The sequence below is a fragment of the Sorex fumeus genome, unplaced genomic scaffold, assembly GCF_029834395.1.
Source record: "Sorex fumeus unplaced genomic scaffold, SorFum_2.1 ptg000018l, whole genome shotgun sequence".
In the NCBI taxonomy this organism is placed as follows: domain Eukaryota; kingdom Metazoa; phylum Chordata; class Mammalia; order Eulipotyphla; family Soricidae; genus Sorex; species Sorex fumeus.
Window position 1 is genome coordinate 22,510,585 of NW_026606075.1, and position 23,990 is coordinate 22,534,574.

General features: G+C 38.7%; 1 protein-coding gene across 1 annotated transcript in view; it reads right to left on the bottom strand.

Moving 5' to 3' along the window:
- Positions 1 to 697: 697 nt before the first annotated feature.
- Positions 698 to 23,990, bottom strand: part of JMY (junction mediating and regulatory protein, p53 cofactor) — a 97,263-nt gene continuing 73,970 nt past the window's right edge. Inside the window, exons 7-11 of the mRNA XM_056112402.1 lie at positions 15,933 to 16,019; positions 13,282 to 13,377; positions 10,598 to 11,195; positions 8,389 to 8,699; positions 698 to 6,259 (exon numbers count right to left, since the gene is read on the bottom strand). Coding sequence (XP_055968377.1) covers positions 8,392 to 8,699; positions 10,598 to 11,195; positions 13,282 to 13,377; positions 15,933 to 16,019 — 1,089 coding nt within the window. The 3' untranslated portion in view covers positions 698 to 6,259; positions 8,389 to 8,391. The remainder of the gene's footprint in view (positions 6,260 to 8,388; positions 8,700 to 10,597; positions 11,196 to 13,281; positions 13,378 to 15,932; positions 16,020 to 23,990) is intronic.

The following is a 23,990-nucleotide window of genomic DNA, read 5'->3' on the forward strand; positions in this document are numbered from 1 at the left end:
CACAGTGCAAAATTGGCCCACAAAAAGTCTTGTAGCACTGACATGTATTTCTTAGTGTCACAAATTAAGTCCAACCCATGGGAAGTGTCCATTCCGTCACATTTTACTGGCTTTATGGCCAGACAGTCAGAGAGGGCTACCCAGGATGTTGAGACTAGAAAGAGGACAATGAAAATTAGAAGCTAAAACACCATAGGACAAACTGATGTGCACAGGAACTGAGGCACCTGCCTAGAGCTGAGCTGCGTGTACTATCTAAGTCCCATGAAGGGTGCCAGCTCTAAGGCATGTGGCTCTTTTGTAGGGGCTGTGTCAAAACAGTTTTGGGTTAAGACTATCTGCTGGGGCCGGAGTAACAGTACAGCAGGTAAGGTGCTTGCCTTGCATGCAGTTGTCCCAGGTTTGATCCCCAGCACCCTATATGGTTCCCCAGGAGTGACCCTGAGCACAGAGCCTGGAATAAGCCTGAGCACTGCCAGGGGTGGCGCCCCCAAAATAAACAACAAAAAGACTACCTGCTAAGTTAGAGTTATGCTAGATCTGTGTTTAAGTGGAAACCCAATCATCTCCCCAATTTAGATAATCACCAGTTGACTGGTAAAAATGAAAGACACTTAAACATTTTCCAATTTTGGAAGTCAGAGTTTCCAAACAAGGTAGGTAGTTTCAAGATCATATGAATAAGGTTGTTACTAGCACAAATTAAAATATACTTTATTACAAACGGTGGTCAGGAAGAAGTACAAGGTGGATAGTCTCTTAATTCTGAGCAACAAGTTATAACAAATCCACAACTTGCTATGCTCTACTATTTGAAATAACAATTCTCTACCACCAGTGCCTAGCTATTTTAAGCAAACAAAATCAGGTTAACTCAATAAATATCTTTTATTAATGAAAAAAGGAATATTGTTAAGCACCAAAACTGTATGTTGTTACATTGCATGTACAAGAGAAAGGTGACTGCAATACTTGGTGTACAAGTACTTAACTTTGAAGTCATGAGTGTAAAAAACATGAAATACAAAGCAATACAATAATTACAATGCAGAAAATTTGCACTAAAGAGCAAAAGGCAATAGTCAAAACAATTATTGGAGATTTCATAGTATTGCTATAAATGCTTGCTTAGTTTTTCCTTTGTACTTTTAATACTTTAGAATGTTAACTGAGCAGGTTTAAGTATTGTAAATTTGCAAAAGTTGGCATTTACAATACATTGTGCACTGTCCATTTAATTGGTATTAAAGCCATCCTTAAAAGCCAAGCACAACGTGCTAGTGTTTTGCTTCTACCATTATAATATTGCACAAAGCTATAAATGGTGTATCAGTTTGCCATTAAAATTCTCATTTATCCAGAATGGCTAAAAAACTTGTCAGTTTCATGAGTGCCAGTAGGCTTTATTCATGCAAAATAATCTGTAGCCTTCAATATTTCATATACTAAATATTATGGTTTCACACTTGGCAAGAACCATTCCATGTCATGAAAATTCACTAAGAAAATGGGGCTTCTGTCCAAGCTGAAACATCAGAAGTCACTATATGGGTTGTACTGTTTACTCTCTTGGTTGGGAAATGCCATTTTGTGATTATGGAGGTGTAAAATCAATAGAACTTAGTATTGGGGAAAGCTAGAGTAATTTGTTATACTCTTTAATACTTAACCATAGAACATGCAAGTTAAAATAAGTTAAAAAAAAAACCTTCCCTTATTAAAACTGAACTCTACGCTCAACACCCATACCTTTTATATTAATTTGAAAATCACTTTCAAACTCTTTCTTATCCATCTGTAAATCCCTTAATTGAGCCGCGCTTAGCTACACCTTAAGAACAAAAGTGAAAAACTCTAATTTTCCCTGACTCTCAAAATGAAAGACTGCTTGAGATTCAGTGTGAAATAACATTGGTAAAACATTTAATGTCAACCACAGAAGTATCTTCTGTACATGCACCTTACAGTGGCATAATAAATGTATTTAGAGTGGGGTGGAACAGTTAAAATTTGGAATTCAATCAATTAAATTCTTAAATATCAAGCTTTACATTTACTGTGGGCAAAGGGGAAATTCTTAAATGAATTCATTTTGAAATAACTCATAAGCAAACAACACACACATTTTCTCTCTCTCTCTCTCTTTCTCGCTCTCTCTCTGAATCCAGACTACTCCTTATCATAAAAAACAAAAACAAAAAACCTCCATTTACATACATGATAGTTTAGGCAGCAATATAAACTCATTCTGTAGGAAAAACTTTTAATTAAATTAGACTATATTTATAGGATTAAAAACATCATTGCTTCATTTTACAAAGCAATTAAGCAGACTCTTCTTTAGGTGCTTTAGCTAAAGAGCACTTTGCAGAAAAGTTCAGAGATCACTACTGAATTGTTCAGTGTCACTAAATAAATGCGGCAAACCCCACCCCACCCCCACCAGCAGTAAGGTGCTTCTACTTTCTTGCCCCTCTTTTATCTGAAATACATCTTGCTGGCCAGTCCTCTAAGAGTAATTCTTCTATGCTAAGCAATAAATGGGAAATCTTTTAAAATGCACATTAAATTTTATATTATCATTTAAATTCAGTGCAAGAATCATGTAAAACTTGTTAGTGTTTCTGTTTTCACTGTTGAATTTTAACAATACAACTCCCACAATTTTTAAATGTTTTACAGTTGTTCAAAAAAGACTACAAATATCTTGGTCAAGTTATAAAATTTCAACTCTCTGATAGTGCCTTTAAGAACCCATTAGTACTTAATAGGTTCGGATCTGATACTAAGTGCTTAAGACCTAAGTTATAGAGTAACCAAAAAACCAAAACCAAAACAAACCCTCCCCCTAAAACAAAAATAAACCTTTGTATTTAGCTAAAGAAAAATCTTCCCTTAGGCTACAAGCGTTGACTTAAAAATCTAAAAATGAAGAAAAAAAAATTAAACCCACTCAATGGTTGCAATTTAAAAATAAAGTTTTAGGGAATATATAAAATTTTATTGTACATTGGTCCCATTCCAAAGAAAGGATGCTGCCTCTTATTTTTTATTTCACTGGTTTAAAAGTTTTAATTTTTAGCGTCTATATGGCCAAAGTGTGCTTTATAATTTAACACATTTTATAACAGAAAGTGGTCATGCCACTTGTTCACAAATATTGCTGCATAGTTAGCAATTTTTAAAAATCAAGGATTTTTCCCCCCATTCCAATAAAAAATATCCATGAAAATGCTGAAAATGTTCTATTTCATGTATTGAGAAAAGCCCCACATTTCACTGTGGAAATGGTATACCTGCAGCTATTGTGCTGAGCACTTAAATATGCATTTTATAGAAATATTTCAGTTCCACAGTGAAAACTAAGGAATGATTGTTTTTAAGTTGCTCACAAAATCAAGGCAGCTATAAAATATACATCAAATAAGCAAGACAACTGGTCATCTTTTAAAAATCCTCTTCAGCCAGACATTTCCTTGTACTTCTAAACTAAAGTTCTATTAGGATGTTAAATCATTAGAAATGCCTTTCCTATACATGCCCCATTTGGTTATATATACATAATTTTGGTTGCATTAGAATAAATATTTAAAATTTACCTTCAAGTGAGAATACTATTAACCTCTAAATATCCCCAGGTCATCATCATCTATTTGTTTTGTTATCTTAAATATACTGCAGTTGAGACTAGATTTGTTTGGTAAATTAATTTCTAAAACAAGCAGCTGTTTGTGGATTCTTAAGACAGAAATCATACATTAATGGAAATATAACCACCAGATATTTAAAACCATATACATAGTACAGGCAAGTCTGGAACTAGAAATATGATCATTTGTAAGTACCATCATAACTAAATATATACAAAATGAATACTAAGGCCATAGATGCTTACATTATTAGGGACAGGAGTCAAAAAAAGGAAATTAAACCATGCTTAGATCATTTGGTTTTGAAACTGCTTTAAAATAAATGTTACGAGTTTGAATTGCTAATCTAATCTTGATGGACAGGGGCAATAATTATTTGAAAAATTAACATTATTTGTGAGAACTCCAAAGTTCTTTGTAAGACTGTAGAAACAGAAATTGTATCTGGGAAATGGATGTGTTGAAAAGGTTCTTAGCCAGGACAAGGGCTTTGCTTTAACCAACTTACTCTCTTGTATGAGATGGCTTTCTTAGAGTGCTACTCTCATATCCACTCTCCACTATTTGCTAGAGATTCATATTACAAGCTGGCTCACACAGACCACAGGCCCCCTTTTTTTAGTGAAGTCATCTTTCAATGGAAGCAGAGCAAATTCCTTTGACAAATGAAAGGTATACTGCTTTTGCTGTTGATTTAGTACTGTATTCTAATTTTTCTAAATACCAATATATGAAAAACAAAACATCAAAGGGATAAAATTAGTACATGATTTTGTTAATGTTTGCAAATTTTCTTCAGAAATGTTTAAAATGTACTATCAAACCAATCATTCCTTCGGACACAAGTATGCTTTTAACTGAGTGTGTAAAGAAAAAAAAACACATCCATTAGGGAATGGGTATCATGTTTATATACTCAACCTATTGTTCCTAATCTTTTTAGGCAAGATGTGGGGAACACTAGACTACACGGACTGAGAAAAGTTGTGCCAAACTCCTAGTCTCATCAATATACATACATATTATTGAAATTTAAAAACATCCTAGGGATTGAATCCAGGGAGGGCCTCACACATGCAAGGCATGTGCTTCCCCAGCAAGCCACCCCCAGGCTTCTGCAGTTTAAGTTTAAAGGCAGTAACATATTAAAGTGACAAAGGTGTGTTTCTTTTTTCTGTAGGTAAAATGCCAACTTGTATATGCTTTAGGGCTTTCACCCTGGAAATGCTTTCTAGCTCTAAGCCAGAAAATTAATTGCCTTATGAAAAATAAAATTTTTGGTACTTCAGTCCTTTATTCCATTCATTTAAATGCCAAGACCTGTCTTATGCAAAATTATACTCTACAAAGTACTATACACTGGGTCCAATATATCCACTTGCATTCAAGCCCAAGGCAGTCCTGCTGAGAATTCATAATGACTCCAATCATAAAAAGGCATAGCCTTCTGGACTCTGAATGAACAAAATCAGTACCTAGTGCTGCATACTTATGATTAAAACTTCAGTGACAATAACAAAAGCTTTCTCCAAAATTCTACTCAAGCATGTGAAGACAAAGAAATGTCAGCCAAGGAGACTTTTCTGTCTATCTACTCTGTTCTCATAGCTACATGCCCCCATCCCTTCCCGTGTGAGCATAAAAATAAAAACTTAAATGGTGCATGAAAAGAGATTTATGGTCTGCATCCCTATTACTGAATCCCAACTTTTGATTCTCAATAGGAGAGTCTTGTTTATAGTAATCAAGCAGTAATTCAAACAAAAAGATTAAACATAATTTGAAATATAATCAAATTACAGAGTATTGCTTCTCATAAAATAAAGCTGAAATCCAAACTATTTTAAGTTCACAATTATGAAGGTCTATTTAAAAGCATGAACATTTTTACCTTGAAACCATACAAAGTGTAAGAGTGTGTGGCCTTCTAAAAAATATGTCATATTAAATGCATGATGTTGTGGTAAACACATTAATAGGTGTATCTCCATGGTCATGCTATCTTTTCAGGTGTTGCTAAAATGTCATTATGAAAATTCCTTTGGAGATGAGTAATGTGGTCATTTTCAGTGCAATTCCATCCAATTTTCTTTCGATTTGTCCTACAGACATCACGATAAACTTCTTTTTTCATAGTGTTACACTATTTATATATAACTGTGGTGGAAGAAGCTGTTATTTTATAAGCAGATTTTCAGTGCACCGAAAGACAGATTTGAAAGCAGTCACAATACAACTCACAGTAGATGTTTGTCAACCCAGTGTTCTTCTGACTCATAGCGACCCCTAACTAACTGGCCACTATAAAGATGTAAATGGGTGGGCAGGAGCAGAAGGTGCTTTTACAAAAAGAATCTTCAGAAGGTCTCTTCTTCATTGCAGTCCACGAACATTAGACATCTCAAACTCATTTTACCCACCATCTATTGGAATGACTAGGAAAGTGTTAACTTGCCAATTGTGCTTCCTTTTTTTCATACTATTGAGCCAGTACACTTTGGACCTAATAAAATCCAATCTGGAATTAAATGCTTATAATTTTGTTTTCCAAAAGAGTAAGAACTGATCTTCAACTGTTTTGTAGGTATTTCTTCTTTCTGTTAAGACACCTGTTTATAAACAAAATAATACAGTTTTAAAAGGGTGCCCCATTAAAGATAATGACATATACATGTAAATATATATGTATGCCCATAAATATTTATACTACCTCATTTTCTGCAATGTTTAGAGTAAGCACTTTTTTCCTCGTAAACAGCTAATCATATAGATGATGCACAAAGACACTGATAAAAAGGCTGTGTTCTCTTTTTTTCATATTTAAAATAATTGTCGGGAAGATGGGGTGTTGGGCCATATCTGGTGGTGCAAAGAGACGGTTCTTGGCTTTATGCTCAGGAGTGACCCCTACTGGTGTTCAGGGAACCATATTTGCTGTAGGGGCTGCAGCTGGGGTGGCTGCATAGGAGGCAAGTACCTCATCTCCTGTACTACCTCGCTAGCACCCAGGCTTTTCTTGAAAAAATAACTTTAATACAGATTTCGATCACTGCTAAAAAGTTAGCTTAGATTTTTTTCCTTTTATTCTAACATTGCATGTCAAAAGCTATATATTACGAATGAAAATTTGCTTCAATCTCATAATAACTATTAAATGGCATCTTTAAAATTCACCAGTGAGTATTGTTGCCATATACTCCTTAAAATTTTCTTAATTCTCCTCTCCTCTTAGTCAATTGTTACTTGTAAGATCAACCTATTTTTTGTTAATTTTTAAATGTTTCAGGCATTGAATTATTCACGCTATTTTTAAAAATTAATACAAATTTAAAAAATCTACAAAAGTCCTTTGGACTATTTCCCTAGTACTCCTCAGGAAATTATTCACAGAATGTTAAGAACTGGCTTGCTCTTCAAGAACCGGCTTGTTCTCCCTTGAACAAGAATCTTGCTTGTCTTGGTATTTCTTTGCTTGTTTATTTCCACTCTGGAGAAGTCTGTATTCTCTCCTGAATACACACTTCTCCTTTACTCCCCCTTCACATCTCCCTTACTTATCCCCTCATATCATTACAAACTCTCTTCACACAACACACACATACACAGAAAAACATTAAGAATCACTGTCATTGAGTAAGTTAATCCTTTACTTACTCGCTCTAAGACTGTCTTCCCATTTTGTTAAATGCTGTAAAGTCTATAGATATTAATGAAATTATTGACAACATAATAATAGACTTGTTTACATATATTTTGTACAATTTCCAATGTTTCAGTTATGATCAATTTTATGTTATTCACCAATATACAATCTGTAGTATGTGTGGTATCTTTACGGATGGTATTTTAATTTTTTGCCATCCTAATATATAATTAGCATATAAAATGTGTAATACAGCTTTCTATTACTTTAAGAGTCTGCCAAGTACATGCTGGTATTCACAGGAATACTTGTAAAATATGTGTATAATTTTTGTATATTATATTAAATTTATGTTAGTTGCAATTTTTTCTAGAACAGTGGCCTCAACCTTTTGATAACTGTGGCTCATCAGTGGTTTGTGGAAATCACTATCTGGATGATGTGATAAATTCTCATTTAATAAAGTATAGGTGGTTGTTTTGTCTTTCCCCCCCCCCTCCTTTTTTGGTCTACACCTGATGGTGCTAAAGATAACTTACTCAAGGAACCATGTGGTACCAGGGATCCAACTTGGGCCTCCTGTATGTGAAGCACGTGCTCTGGTCCACTGAACTACCCTCTGACCCAACAAACCAGTCTTAAAGACTTTTAAGGGCAAATAGACAGACAATATATTATTTCATGAGTGGTCTTAGAAAATCCCCTTTGGGCTGCTAACAATATATTAAAATTTAATATTCATAATAGTTTATAACCACTTCAATTGAAAGAACCTTTTAGTTTTCCAAAACCAGGCTCATCTGCATATTGTAGAAAATCTCAATGAGCAGGATATTAAAAACACAGCATCTAAATAACAATACTTTCCAGAAGTAGTTTTCTGTTAAATTTCTAGAAACAATGGAAATAAAGCCTGTACTTTATAGGTTTATGATGATGCTAAACTTAAGCTACAAAATAGATAATATAGCCTCAGACTTAATAATACCGCATCACCCAACATAATAGCCATATTGCTGAGTACTACTGAGGAAGACAAGTAATACATTACAGACAAAATAGGACAATTAAGACAAATAAGAAAATAACATTTACTTGTTAGTTTTCCCAGTCTGTGCAAGGCAGCGCCTCCTCTTCATCCTCTGATTCAGGGGATGCTTCTTTGATTCTTCTAAGAGCTTCATGGATGCTCCGTGTTAGAGGGTCTGTGTCGGGCAGAAGTGTGAAGGATTCCCTCAAAACTTCCTTCTGTACCTTCTTCAATTTTACCCCTTTCCTTATCTGTGCCAAGATATTGTTACTATCATCTTCATCAGGAAAAGGAGGCAGAGTCCGCTGTTCAACTTTTTTCAGATGAAAACTACCACGCTTCAAGGAAGCTAGCACCTCATCCATGGGTGAGCTCACTACAGAAAATTAAACAAAAATTTCAGTTAGGATCACACTGCATAATCTCTAGAACAGTGCTTCCCAAGGGATCATACTGTGTTCTCCCTACTCCTCTTCAGAGGAGAGTCATGCCTGGATCAATAGTGGTGGTGGTGGTATGTGTGTGTGTGTGTGTGGGGGGGGGGGGGGGGGGGTAGGGGCAGGTAGTAGTCTTGGGTGGAATCGGGGTGGGGGGGCACTTTTCTGAAAAGGGGGCAGTAGACCAAATAGGCTTGGCAACCTCTGCTCTAGACTTTAGGATAGTAAACTCGGGGCATGGAAAACAGCATCTACAAAATGCTTCATGATATGAAGACTGCCAGAAAATGGATGGTTTTTTTGTTTGTTTTGCTTAAAACAAAACCCCAACTTGAAACCTACTGGTGTTCTGTCATTTCCCTTATACAGGAAGTGAAGCAGCCTGAGCATGCCCAGTGTACCCTAAATTCAAATACCAAGTGGGTTATACATTTTTATACAAAATATACCCCAGGTCCTCCATAGTCGTGTGTCCAATTATCATATGGTTCTGCCAATGCTAACCTAATATGACAGTCCTGACGAGATGCTTTGTAGTTTGTGATTTGAAACATTTTGCAAGTTTAAGAATATTTTTAACACAAAGGAGTCTCCTACTATGTATTGCCCAAAATATCATGTATCAGTTCAGAATATACACTTTGGTTTTGGGGACAATTCTTATCATGGATCACTTCTGGCAGTACCTGGGGGACATTTATTGAATGGGATCAAATCAGAACTGGCTGTATGCAAGGCAAATGCCTAAGCCCCTATTCTCTCTCTCTCTCTCTCTCTCTCTCTCTCTCTCTCTCTCTCTCTCTCTCTCTCTCTCTCTTTCTCTCTCTCTCTCTCTTCTTTCTTTCTCTTTCCCTCTCCTCCCCTTTCCCTCTCTCCCCCCTCCTCTCTCTTCTTTCCCTCCGTCCCTCCATCCCAGGATATACTTTTTTTTTTAAAAAAATGCCTAAGTAAACCCCTTGGCCCTGAATTATAGAAATGAGAATACCAAAGAAAGAGGGGTTGTGGGGCAGCAGGGAGGCAAGGAAATGAAGAGGTGGACTGGCAATAACAAGAGCACTGGTCAAGGGTTTTAAACATTTTGATGGTGTAAAGGGAAATAACTATATATAAAAGTCAAAACTAGTCTAAGCACATAACTCAAAACTATAAACTGTAATATACTATGTAAAATGAAAGATCTATATACTATAACTATAAACTAGAATTCATTTAAAGAAAGCGTTTGTTAGATGGGAAAAGGCAGAGAACCTTGGGTCACTGGTGGAGGGAGGCTGACCACTGGTAGTGGGTTTAGGGTTTGTAATAATGAATACCTAAAACTGTTGACAGCTTTATAAACCATAGCACTGTAGCACTGTCCTCCTGTTGTTCATCGATTTGCTAGAGCGGGCCCAGTAACATCTCCATTGTGAGACTTGTTGTTACTGTGTTTGGCATACTGAATACGTCCTGCAGGCTTTGGCGTGCGGGAGAGATGCTCTCGGTAGCTTCCCGGGCTCTCCAAGAAGGGCGGAGGAATCGAACTTGGCTCGGCCGGGCCAGCTGTGCAAGGCAAAAATGCCCTACCGCTGTGCTATCACTGCAGCCCATAAAACATAATACTTAAAAATATGTTTTTGAATGTCTACACAAGAAAGCATGCATTTCTGTGTCTACACACATTTGTAAATGTGGTTGGTATGAATTTTACCCTACAGTGACCATGAAAACCTGTTCACTATCAAATAATGTTCAAAGATAATTTTCAGCTCTGTAGAGTCCTGTGAAGTTAAAAAAAAAAAATCCTTTGATTATGCTTAACTTAATTCGACAGATGAACACAAAATGCTTAACTTACCTCTCCTTCTCTGCAAACCTTCAGCAGTCTTTTTGAGCTTCTTCCTGGCACTGACCAGCTGGCTACTATCAAAGAGGTGTGCTGAGGGGGCACTTGCAGACTTGGGGATCCTCTTCTCATTCCCCTCCATCTTCGGCAGACCTTTCTCCAGTGTCTCTAGGGTACTGTCCTTAGCAACAGGTAGAGGTGGGGGGGGTGGGGGAGGTGGTGGAGGAGGTGGTGGAGGTGGTGTTGGAGGAGGAGGTGGTGAGAGTGAATCTATGGTGGCAGAAGCTGGTTCAAGATCAGTATTACTTAAAAGTGGAAGAGGTGAAGTGGGAGGCAATTCAGAGGTGACACCACCAAGAGGTAATGAAGTAGCTTCAAGTTGTGCTAATGAAGTATCTTCAAGTTGTGCAAGGCTTTGGGTGTCTGTTATCTGTGATGACCCAAGCTTGCCTCTTCCTTCCTCTACCTCTTCACTATTCTCTTCTATTTGTAATGCTCCTGGTAGAGAGTCACATTGGTCCTCACAGGGTACTGGACTGGCTGTGCTTCTTCTTCTTGCATGAGCCAGTCGTAATCTGGTTGATTTAAGTATGACTTGGCCAGGGTACCTCTGAAAAATGAGAGTTATTATAATTGGTTAAATTGTACTTAAATAATGTTTAGCAAGTGGATATATTCTCCTTCAAATGTAGTATGCTATTTTGGAACTTTTGTGATAATCAGAGGGAATAAATTTTTTTTTAAAGAAAGCCCTCTGGAAGCAATGCTCAGGAGCCCTGGTGACCATTCCAGGAAATACCTGGCCAATTCCTGGGCCTAGTGATACAATGCTGCTTTTGCCCAGTGATGCTGGGAGCTACCTGGACCACCCTGGCAGTGCTTAGGAGCCCCCAGAAGAGCTATACAATACCAGGAGGACTGAACTCAGGACCTCACACATGCAAGGTGTGTACCAGCCCTTTTCTCAGGGAAAATTTTTTAGTAAAGTTATACAGAAAACCAAATTACAAAGCATAGCATTAGGGGTTGGAAAGATAGTACAATGGATAATGCATTTGCCTTGCACACAACTAACCTGGGTTCAATCCCCGACATCCCATTTGGTCACTCAAGTGATGCCAGGAGTATTTCTTGAGCGCAGGAGCCGGGAGCATAACACCTTAGCATCACTGAGTGTGGCCTCGAAATGAAAACAAAACAAACACTGTCCTCCTGTTGTTCATCGATTTGCTCGAGTGGGCCCAGTAACGTCTCCATTTTGAGACTTGTTGTTACTCTGTATGGCATATTTGCCGTGCGGGCAAGATACTCTCGGTAGCTTGCCAGGCTTTCTGAGAGGGCGGAGGAATCGAACCCGGCTCAGCTGGGCTGGCTGTGCGCAAGGCAAAGACCCTACTGCTGTGCTATCGCTCCAGCCAGCGTGCTATTGCTCCAGCCAGATGTGAGGGCGATCTGGCTGCGACATCTGTCACCCCATTGATCGCCAGGGTTGATTTGGCCGATCTGGCTGGCTAGGCGGGTGTCCCCTTCCTCCTTCATTGCTCCATGTGCGTCCCTCCCCGAAATGAAACAAAACAAAAATCCCCGAAGTCCAACACATTTCAAATAACTACAACGAAATTCAAATTTGCAGCAGCAATGTTAAATACATAAAGGGGGACAAATATGTGCTACTGGTACCAGAAAGCTAAGAAAATATTAGTTTCTTTCTTATATGTATTTACAATCGTTCACAGATGAAAATTTAAAACATTATAATGTTCCTTTGCAAATGTTACATGGCCAATTAGAAAACTCTGAAAATGTGTGCATTTTCCAAGAGAACAGTAGGTGAGGAAATAAGAATATTTGGTGTCCTGATACCAAACTTATCTTTTACTACAGTAAAACCACAGCATTAATGGTATTTGGGAGACATGTTTCTTAAAATGGGGCCCTTGTATTAAGGACCATTTTCCTGTCTGAAACTCCACTGTTTAATATTAAAAGAACTTGATTATAAAATGATCCATCAGACAGACCCTAGAGAGATTCCTGAGCACTTTAACAACTGTAACAAAGCAGTTTAAGTATAGTTCCAAGTTCCAAGGAAATGTTCAAATGCTCTATCAGTGACAAGGCTGATAAAGGACTTCTGAATATTTCTCATGTGTGTATATCCAATCCCTAATTCAGCCACTAGTCATTTCCAGATTACCATCATGGACCGATACATAAGGAAGAAAGCAGGCTTTCTGGAGACCATTTCACTGATACCACTACAGTGGCAGGTCATGGATGATAAAAACAATAATTCTAAAAACAATCAAAGTAGAAAAGTAGTCATGCTGCCAAAGTGTTTTTTTTTGTTTCTGTTTTGGTTCTTTTAAGTTTTTGGGTAACACCCAACAATGCTCAGGGGTCACTCCTGGCTCTGCACTCAGGAATCTTTCCTGGTGGCACTTGGGGTACCATATGGGATGCTGGGGATCAAACCTGGGTGGGCCCTGTGCAAGGCAAGCTCCTTATCCATCATACTATCTCTCTGGACCTTATAAAATTCTTTTAAAGTAATGCTATGGTTATAATTACTTTGCAAAAGAAAAAAATCAATTTTTTCTCATATAAAAACAACTTTAAATAAGAAATGTGCATAAAAACTTCTAAAAGTAATTTAAAAACAATGAAAACCAATAGATTAACCATACTTTTATTACCTGTTTAAAAGTTCGAAGTCTATCCAGTGTTCTCTGTCTTTCTTGACTAACCCAGGCGCTTTTTCTTTCTTCTTCATCATGTAATTTTTCTCTCTTCTAGCAGAAAGTTGAAAATAAATACATTACCTATCTCAATAAATACATTATCTACCTCATTGATTTTTACTGTTAACTGGGGGAAAAAAGCTTTCTTCTAATAAAATAGATGACTCCAAAGAATGAGGAATTAAAGTGTTTTATAGCATGAACACTATCAGTTCTGAGCAGAAATCATTATTCTTCAAATTCACGTCATTTCATTTTTCTTCATTTACTGTAAAAAATGTGTAAGTCACAAAAGTAAAATACTCTTTTAACTAAATGTTTCTTCTATGGGATTCTAGCTTAAAACAATTTATTTTAAGCCATTTGTGTGAAATACATGTAATTGTTATAGCCTTCTAGCTCTTAACAACTGACCTTAAAGATATACTTGGAGACCATTAAGTAGTTTATATATTACATACTATGAGGAAATTTTGGAATAAAATTGCTTCTAGCAATATAAAAGTCATTTGGTTTAGTTGTATACTATATAGGGATCATTCCTGGCAGTGCTGTGAACCATAAGTAGTGCCAGGAATCAAAACCAGGTTGGTCACAGGCAAGAGTCTTGCCTGTACTATCTCTCTGGCCCTTTTATTTTTCTATTATGTATCAAATAAAAGGTTTTCCTATTGAAGTGTTTTCTGAAAATGATGACATCTGTCACTGGACAGAGAACTTTTAAGAGCATGGAGGAAGCAACTCTCGTGAAAAAAGGAAGCAACAGGATTAAAAAAAAGTTATGATGGTTTCCATACATAATATTTCATTTATACATTTTTAAAACATGAAATCCCTGACTTGTTAAAGAATAAATTGGGGGGCGGGGGGGAGCTACGGTGTCCGGCCATACCTAGCTGTGCTCCTGTGGGGCAAGAGGTGGCATATGGGGTACTGGGGATTGAACCCAGGTCAGCTACAGTTAAGGCAAGTGCCTTTCCCACTGTTCTATCTCTCTGGCCTTTTAAGAATAAGTTTTTTAATGAGAAAAAAGATTTTTCCTAACCACTATTTTCTCCTCTTATCTGTCTCTGACATAACAAAAAGGGCAATTTTACATTTTGGTTAAGTATTCTGCTCTACAGAGTTTACTATTCAATATTAAAATTAATTCCCTTGTCTTACATGTTTAAATTTTGTAAGGATATTCAGAAAAAAGGGTTGAAACAGCAAGATATAGAAAGCTAAATTTTATTTTATTTGGTTTTAGAACCACACCATGTCAGAGCTTACTCCTGGCTTTATGCTCAGTGTTGACTCTAGTGGGGCTAAGGGAACCATATGTGGAGCCAAGGATCAAACCTGGATTCCCTAGTACTAGGACAAGCACCTTACCCACTATACTATCTCTCCAGGGAACTACATTTTTAAATAACCCATCTATTTAAGTAATCTATCATCCAAGATATCTTTATAAGTTTAAGAAAAACTTTGAAAAACAATGATCTTTTAAAAAATTTTTATTTGTGCCAACTGCCATTTTCCTCTAGCTGTGCATATTATAGATGACTACACGGTCAACAGATTAGTTGTACAATGAGTTATTCAACCCCAATCCAGTACTCAGCAAAACTATACGGCAGATGATGACGTGTATCTTCAAGATTCCCCTAAATAGCTATTCCACCCCCCTTTTTTGCGGGGCAGGGGTTTAAAAACTAAGAAGAAGAAGAGGGTTTGAGTCACACCTGGTACCTCTGAGGTCTTACTACCAACTCTGCACTCAGGGACTGCTCCTGGTGAGGACCAGAAGACCATCTGGACTGCCAGGTATTGAATCTGGGTCAGCCACACACAATGCAGGTGCTCTATTACTGTATTATCTCTCTGGTCCCAGTAATTTCCTATTTCTATTCCTGAATAAAACTCCCATAAGACACTAAAAACAAAGGATCCAATAGTCATTCTAAATGGTTATTCTCTCTACCAAAGGAAGTGTATGCATTTCCTTAGCAGCTAAAATCTTCATATAACAAAGAATAAATTCTACTAGCAGATTCTCAGTAACAAACTGATAGAACAGGTACTGATGGTGACAGTCGAAGGCATTCTTATTCACTTGGTAAGTCTACCCATAGATTAACTTTACAAAGCTGTTTCTGACCCATAAAAGCATGTAAAATAAAAGTCATAAATTAACTCTGCTATTTCTAGCTTCTAAAAGACCTCACTACACTTTATGACACTTTATGTGCTGCTGTTCTTCCCCGCCCCCCAAAACTGGGAGGGAGGGAGGGAGGGAGGGAGGGAGGGAGGGAGGGAGGGAGGAAGGAAGGAAGGAAGGAAGGAAGGACGGAAGGAAGGACGGACAAACTCTAGTATATACTAAATTCTGGGTGATAATGATGTGTTAATCTTGGTTCACTGATCATAATGAATGTACTACTGAGAATTTTGGACGTTAGGGGAGGCTGTGCATGTATGAGACATACGGGAATTGTATTTCCACATACTGTTAAAATTACACTTAAGAAGTTTATGTATGTGCTAACATAAGGATTTGAACAGCTCTGTACTTAATTCATTTCCACACATTAAAAACTAAGTTTCCAAGAGTCCAAACTTACTAGCTGTACTGTATGATGGGCTCTGTATTCATCTTCACTCCGAAGGCGCTGCTGGAATTTTTCTTTGTGTTTTGCGATACAAATTTCCTACAAATACATAAAATGTTTTAAATATAAATAAAAATGAAAACATCATACCAGGGTTTATTTGATAATTTAAAGGTTAATCTTAGCATAAACCAAATAGCACAATACCAAATAATCGTCACCTCTGATTTAAAGTAGTAAAGAAACATAAGCTAAATAATCAGGATTTGAAAGACTCTTTGATTAGTCTATGAATTTCCCAAACTTAAGTTTTCTCCTTTTCATGGGAAGGAGTGTAAGGATAAGACAAAGAGTACATTATAAAGAGTAATATACTATATGGTACAAAGAGTGTTAGTCCTAAAATCCTTACAGGACTAATCTCAGTAGAGATGCCAAACTGATGCTATTCCCACGTACACTGGTCTTCAGACTGACTGGCCTTCTTAGGAGGGGGCTGGTCAAGTCTCCGCCCTGCCCTAAGTCCCAGCAACCACACCCATAACCCACAGGCTCCAGCATATAAACTGCCCAGCTTCATGAGTAACCTCATAAGAGATGCCAAAGCCAGTGAATCCTTGGTACATTCTCCGAGATAGACCACATGCTGTGCCATTAAACAGACCTCCATGAAACCAAGAAGACAGAAATTGTACCAACTATTACCTCAGACCATGATGCACTGAGAATAGAAGTTAATCACCACAAAAACAGAGAATCAAATCAAACACCTAGAAATTAAACAGCTCACTACTTACAACCAGTGGTCAGATAGAAAATCCAAAAGACTACTGGAAACAAAAATGAGGACAAAAGCTACCAGAACTTATGGGACACAGCAAAAGCAGTGTTACGAGGAAAGTTTATAGTTTTGCAAGCATGCATTAGGAAGCAAGAAAGGGCCCACATAACTCAACTTTACAGCTTAAGATTTAGGAAAATTACCAACAAAAGGAGTACAAACCAGGCATGAGAAGGAAAACAGTAACTCTTAAGAGGGAAATTAATGAGCTGGAATCCCCCTCAAAAAATTCCAAATGATCAATAAATCCAAGAGCTGGCTTTATTAAAAAAAAAAATAAACAAGATCAATAAACCACTAGCAAGACTCACAAAGAGAGGGAGAACCCCAATAAATCAGAAATGAAAAGGAAGAATATCACAACAGAAACCACAAAAATTCAAAGGATCATTAGAGATTATTTTGAGAATCTACTCCACAAAACAAGAGAGCCTAGAAGAATTCTAGAAGATCAATTCCTGGACTCCTATAACCTCCCAAGTCTGAACCAAGAAAATCTGGAATACCTGAACAGACCTACCACAACAGAAAAATTAAAACAGTAATCAAAAAGTCAATCCTAGAAGATCAATTCCTGGACTCCTATAACCTCCCAAGTCTGAACCATGAAAATCTGGAATACCTGAACAGACCTACCACAACAGAAGAAATTAAAATAGTAATCAAAAAGTCTTCCAAACAAATGCCCAGGTCCAGATGGATTCAGTAGTGAATTCTTTCAAACCTTTAAAGAGTATCTATTGCCAATCCTTTTCAAGCTTCTCCAGGAAAATGAAGAAATAGAAACACTCTCAAACAGAGTGTCAATGAAGCAAACATGACCCTGATACCCAAAGCAGGCAGAGACAGCACAAAAACAGAATAACAGGCTGATATCCCTGATGAACACAGATGCAAAGATCCTCAACAAAATACTAGAAAATAGAAAGAATCCAACAACTCATCAAAAAGACCATACACCACGACCAAGTAGGATCCCATCACAGGGCTGCAAGGTTGGTTTAACGTTTGCAAGTCAATCTTTAAGAATAAGTTTTTTAATGAGAAAAAAGATTTTTCCTATGTAGTACATATCAGTAAAAGATATAAACCAGATGATCGTTATCGATAGATGCAAAGAAAGCATCTAACAGAATCCAGCACCCATTCATGATAAAAACTCTCAACAAAATGGAGTTGAAGGAACTTTCCTCATTATAGTCAAAGCCATCTACCACAACAACCCCATGGGAAGCATTATTCTCAATGAAGAAAAACTAAGTCTTCCCTCGAAGATCAGACTGAAGACAAGGTTGCCCACTCACTCCACTTCTAGTCAATACAGTACTGGAAGTACTTGCCATAGCAATTAGGCAAGAAAAGATATCAAAGGCATCCAGATAGGGAAGGATCAAAGTCAAACTCTCACTATCTGCAGATGACATGATACTATATTTAAAAAATCCTAAAGTCTCTACAAAAAAAAGCTCCTAGAAACAACAGATTTGTAAAGTAATGTGGCAGGTACAAAATCAATATGTCAAAGTCTACAGCTTTCTTATATACAAATAATGAAAGAGACATTAAAAAAAAAAACCCATCCATAACTGTGTCTCAGAAAAACCAAGTACCCTGGAATCAGCTTGACTAAAGAGGTGAGAGAGCTATATGAAGAAAACTACAAGACACTAAAGAAAGAGGATATGAGGAAATGGAAACACATCCCCTGCTAATGGATTGGGAGGATTAACATCACCAATACTCCCCAAAGCATTATATAGATTCAATGCAGTCACTGCAGGGATCCCATGACATTTTTCAAGGAAATAGATCAAACACTCCTGAAATTCTTATGGAGCAATAAACTCCCATGAGTAGCTAACGCAATCTGTGGGAAAAAGATGGAAGGCATCACTTTCCCCAACTTCAAACTGTGTTACAAAGCAGTAGTAATTAAAACAGCATGGTGCTGGAAAGCAGACCCTCAGATTAATGGAACAGAGTTAAATATCCTAACACAGACCCTCAAATATATGATTATTTAATCTTTGACAAAGGAGCAAAAAATATGAAGTGGAGCAGCAGTCCTGGGAAAACAAAGTAGCTACATGCAAAAAAAAATGAACTCAGACCTCTGTCTAACACCAGACACAAAGGTCAGATCAAAACAGATTAAATGTCAGACCTGAATCTATAAGATACATAGAGGAAAATGTAGGCAGAACCCTTCATGACACTGATGCTAAAGGTATGTTCAAAGATGAAACACTGATGACCAATTAAGTGGAAAAAATAATAAATGGGACTACAGTAAGCTGAGAAGCTTCTACATCTCAAAGGAAATGGTGACCAGGATACATGGAAGAGGGAGAAGTATATACCCAACACTCATTTGATATCAAAATATTAAGTGGTAGAATTTACAAGAAAATAATCCAACTCCATCAAAATATGGGGAGAAGAAATGAACAGAAACTTCCTCAAAGAAATACAAATGCCAAAAAGCACAGGGAAAAAATGCTCTATATCAGGGACTGGAGTCATAGTACAGTGGGTAGGGCATTTGCCTTACATGTGGCCAACCCGGGTTTGATTCCCAGCATCCCATACGGTCTACCAAGCACCGCCAGGAGTAATTCCTGAGTGCAAAGCCAGGAGTAACCCCTATCATTGCCAGGTGTGACCCAAAAAGAGAAAAGAAAAAAAAAGCTCTATATCACTAATCATTATGGAAATACAAATCAAAGTAACAATGAAATCTGGCAAATTTTTATTCAGATTTCAAAATCCAGTCCAAAAGATACCTCTATTTTCTCATTCCCGGATCTTGCTAAAGTATCAGTGGTTATCACTGTTTATTTGGTTTGACGTCTCTAAGACTGATAGAAGCGGTATCTCATCATATCACTTAATCACTTAACTTCCTGTTAGTTGTCGATTTGCTCGAGCGGGCGCCAGTAACGTCTCCATTTGTCCCTGTCGCGTGCTAGTGTAGCCCAATGGCATCTGTTCGCTCTGGGAACATGAAGAGCCTCAAACCGATTGTTCATGATCTTCACGAAGAAGTCTGACCATCTGGTACGTGGGCGGCCACGTGGTCTTTTGACATCCCGTAGAATTCAGTCAGTAACAGCTCTAGTCCAGCGGTCGTCTTTAAATCTCATTACGTGACCAGCCCATCTGATCTTTGACACCTTGGCAAAGGAGACAGCGTCCCTGATTCTTGATCATTGACAGATGTTGGAACTCCGGATTCTTTCTCTCATTTGAGTGAAACGTGATATTCCAAGCATAGCTCTTTCTATTCTTCTTTGGGAGACCTGAATAGCGTTCTCATCTTGTTTGCGTAGGGCCCAGGTCTCTGAGGCATATGTTAATGCAGGAAGAACAGTGGAATCAAAGAGATGTGCCCGGAGCTGGAGGTTCTTCGTCCTCTTAGCTATTTCTTCAACGTTCTTGAAAGCGTTCCAAGCCACTCTCTTCCTCCTGCGCAGCTCGGGTGCCAGGTCATTTGTCATGTTGACTTCTCGACCTAGGTACACATAACTGTTGCATTCGGAGATGGTCGTTTCGTTGAGAGCGAATGGGGCATCAGGAACAAGGCTGTTTCTCATAAACATTGTCTTCGTAAGATTCAGCTGTAGTCCTACCTTTCCACACTCACGGTCAAAGTCGGCCAGCATTTGTGCTGCTTGGCTGATGTTTGGTGTTATTAAAACAATGTCATCAGCAAAGTGGAGGTGGTGTAGTTGCCGACCATCTATCTTCACTCCCATTCCTTCCCATTCCAGTCGTCGCATGATGTTCTCGAGGGTGGCACTGAAGAGTTTCGGTGAAATGGTATCACCCTGCCGCACCCCTCTCTTGACGTCAACGATCACTTCTTTGTAGAATGGTGAGATCCTGGTAGTGAATCCGCAATACAGCTCACGGAGGATCCTGATGTATTGGGCTTGAATGCCCTGATTGGCTAGGACTTCAATGACCGCTTCCGTCTCAACAGAATCAAAGGCCTTCTTTAAATCAATGAACGTTAAACAGAGCGGCATCTTGAACTCCCGAGAAACCTCAATGAGCTTGTTTATCGTGTGGATATGGTCGATGGTGCTGAATCCTTTGTGGAACCCGGCTTGCTCGCATGGTTGTCCTTCATCTAGTGTTCTGCCAATCCTATTTAGGATGACTCGAGTGAACAACTTGTAGATGACAGACAATAGGCAGATCGGGCGATAGTTGCCAATGTCATGGATGTCTCCCTTCTTGAACAGTAGTACGGTCCTGCTGGTTTTCCATTGGGACGGAACCTTGCATTCAGACAGGTAGCGAGTGAAGAGCCGAGCCAGTGTATTGATGAGTACTGACGGCAGGTTCTTCAGGTGTTCAGGTCTGATCTTGTCTGGGCCGGGTGCTGTTTGTTTCTTTACCTACGAAATGGCGTGTCGGATTTCGGAAGGGAGAACGTTGGGAACGACATATCCATCCTGTGGAATTTGGTATGTTGGCAAGTGGACATGGCTATCGAAGAGATTTGAGTAGAAGTCATGGATAATCTTCTCCATTGCCATTCTGGAGGATGTGATGGATCCATCAGGACGTCGGAGGGCAGTCATCTTGGTCTTGTAGTTGGCGAAGGACAGGCGGGCGTTACGAATACTTTTCCCGGCTTCTGCCGCATCTACCAGTACTTCTGTTCTTCTCTCTTTGAGGTCTTCCTTGATCGCATCTCTGCACTGCTTTGCAGCTCGGACGTTAGCTTGCAGTTGCCTGAGGCATGCGCCAAACCACGCTGGTGAATTAGCTCAAGAGTTTTCGAAGATAGGCGATTTTTTGTGGCTATCTCTCTCTTGGCGTTCCTCGCACATTCATGGAGGTGCTGAACCAGTCGATCGTATTCCTCGTCAATGTTGTCAACAATGGCATCTTCCCATGTTGCCGCAATTATTAACATGTTGTTAAATCGAATCAGTTAAACATCTTAAACAGAATTTTCTTTTAAATGCTCTTAAAAAACTAAGACCACAATCTAGTTTCTAAAGTGCTACATTATACAATAAAAAGAATACATAAAACAGTATTTCACATCCAAAAGAACAAAAGCAACTGGTGCTGGCACGGATGTGGCAAGGAAGGGACCCTCCTTCACTGCTGGTGGGAATGCAGTTTCCAAAATGGTTCAACCCTTTTGGAAAACAGTATGGATGATTCTCAAAAAATTAGAATTTGAGCTCCCATTTGACCCAGCAATATCACTCCTGGGAATATATCCCAGAGAGGCAAAAAAGTATAGTCGAGGTGACATCTACACTTCTTTGTTCATTGCAGCACTCTTTACAATAGCCAGAATCTGGAAAAAACCTGAGTGCACGAGAACAGATGACTGGTTAAAGAAACTTTGGTACATTTATACAATGGAGTACTGTGTAACTGTTAGAAAAGATAAAGTCATGAAATTTACATACAAGTGGTACTACATGGAAAGTATCATGCTAAGTGAAATTAGTCAGAAAGAGAGGGATAGACATAGAAAGATTGCATTCATCTGGGGAACATAAAGTAACAAAATAGGAGACTAAACACCCAAGAATAGCCGAGATAAGTACCAGGAGGATTACTCCATGGCTTTGAGGACAGCCGCACACGCTAGGGGAAAAGGAAGCTCAGATAGAGAAGGGAGCACCAAATAAAGGGTGTTGGGAGGATCCTCCCAGGATGGGAGAAGCATGCTGAAAGTAGACTATAGACCGAACATGATTGCCACTCAATGCCTCTCTTGCAAACCACAGGACCCAAAAGGAGAGAGAGAGAGAGAACAAAAGGGAATGCCCTGCCACAGAGGCAGGGTGGGATCGGGCGAATGGGGGGTGGGAGGGATGCTGGGACCCGTGGTGGTGAAGGATGGGCGCTGGTGGAGGGATGGGTACTTGATCATTGTATAACTGAAACCCAAGCACAAAAATCTGTAAGTCTATAACTGTACCTCATGGTGTTTCACTAATAAAAAAATAAATAAAATAAAAACATTAAAAAAAAAACAATATTTCTAACATTCTTAGAAACAAATCCACCATAGCATCTTAACTAGAAACCATTTTTCTAGGACAAAGAAGGGGTAGAGGAGAATTACATTTCTAACAAAAAATGTCTTTCTAATTATTAAAAAAGAACATTTTGAAATATAATCAATTATGTATGTTATTATCTAGCTATATCTTTCAAGGTAATGTCAAAACCAGTACATAACTAAAGAATATCCATGATTTTCTTGAATAATCAGGAATTTTATTACATGGTATTCTATAGCCAAGCTTAAGAAAAGTCCATTTTAGGGCTTCTGAGGTAAATACTTAGCATTACTGATTATATCAATGTTTAGGAGGGCAATTCTCTGCAAACAATACATATTTTATATAATGACCAACTAGTGACCTTTTTATTTGTTTGTAGACCACAGCAAGCTGTAGTCAGGGCTTACTCTTGGCTCTACACCAAGGGATCACTCCTAGCAATGCTTGGGGGCCATATGAGCTGCTGGAGATCATTTCTGGGTGGCCACATGCAAGGCACACACCCTACCTAGTGTACTGACTACTGAGAAAGGGGAAGCTCTCAGCATTCTGAACAGTGGGGCTGATGGGGTCATAAAATTTCTACATGAATGGCTATAAGTGTCCTTTAAATATTTCCTCTCAAAAAGAGTAGCTTTAAGTGGAACCAAACTGGAGCCAACAGTGGAGCAACAGCTGGAGTGGAACTCCTGTAAACGGCAGCGGTGCGGGCTCCGAAGCTGGCAGAGCTATGACAGCTCTCAGTGCCATGGACAGCTGGCCACTGTGGTGGCAGATGTTCGGTGTGAATGAGTAAGGTTCTTTGGGTCCAACTTGGCACCACCACAGAGCATAGGTCTAAGTTGAGAAGGCGCCTAGATTCTCACCATGAAGGCCAGCTCAATCACCTCACTGCTGGCAGGGCACCCCCACCACCATTTCTTCCTCGGACCAGCTCATGCTGCCAGTGGTACCTGCAGCATATTATGGAGGCGGGCCTCCCTGAGTGACAATTGTCTGGAGACTGAGGATGGGGGCATGTCTTCTGGACAGGTTCTGCTGGACTGGTGCTACGGCCCATGGAAAGTGCCTAAGCTGCGAGTTGCAGTAGCCCTGTTCCCTGCTGAGGCCACAATTGTCACCGCCACTGGGGCCATGAGGGTACAGTGCTACGGATAGGTCAACCTAAACATAGGGAGCTATGGT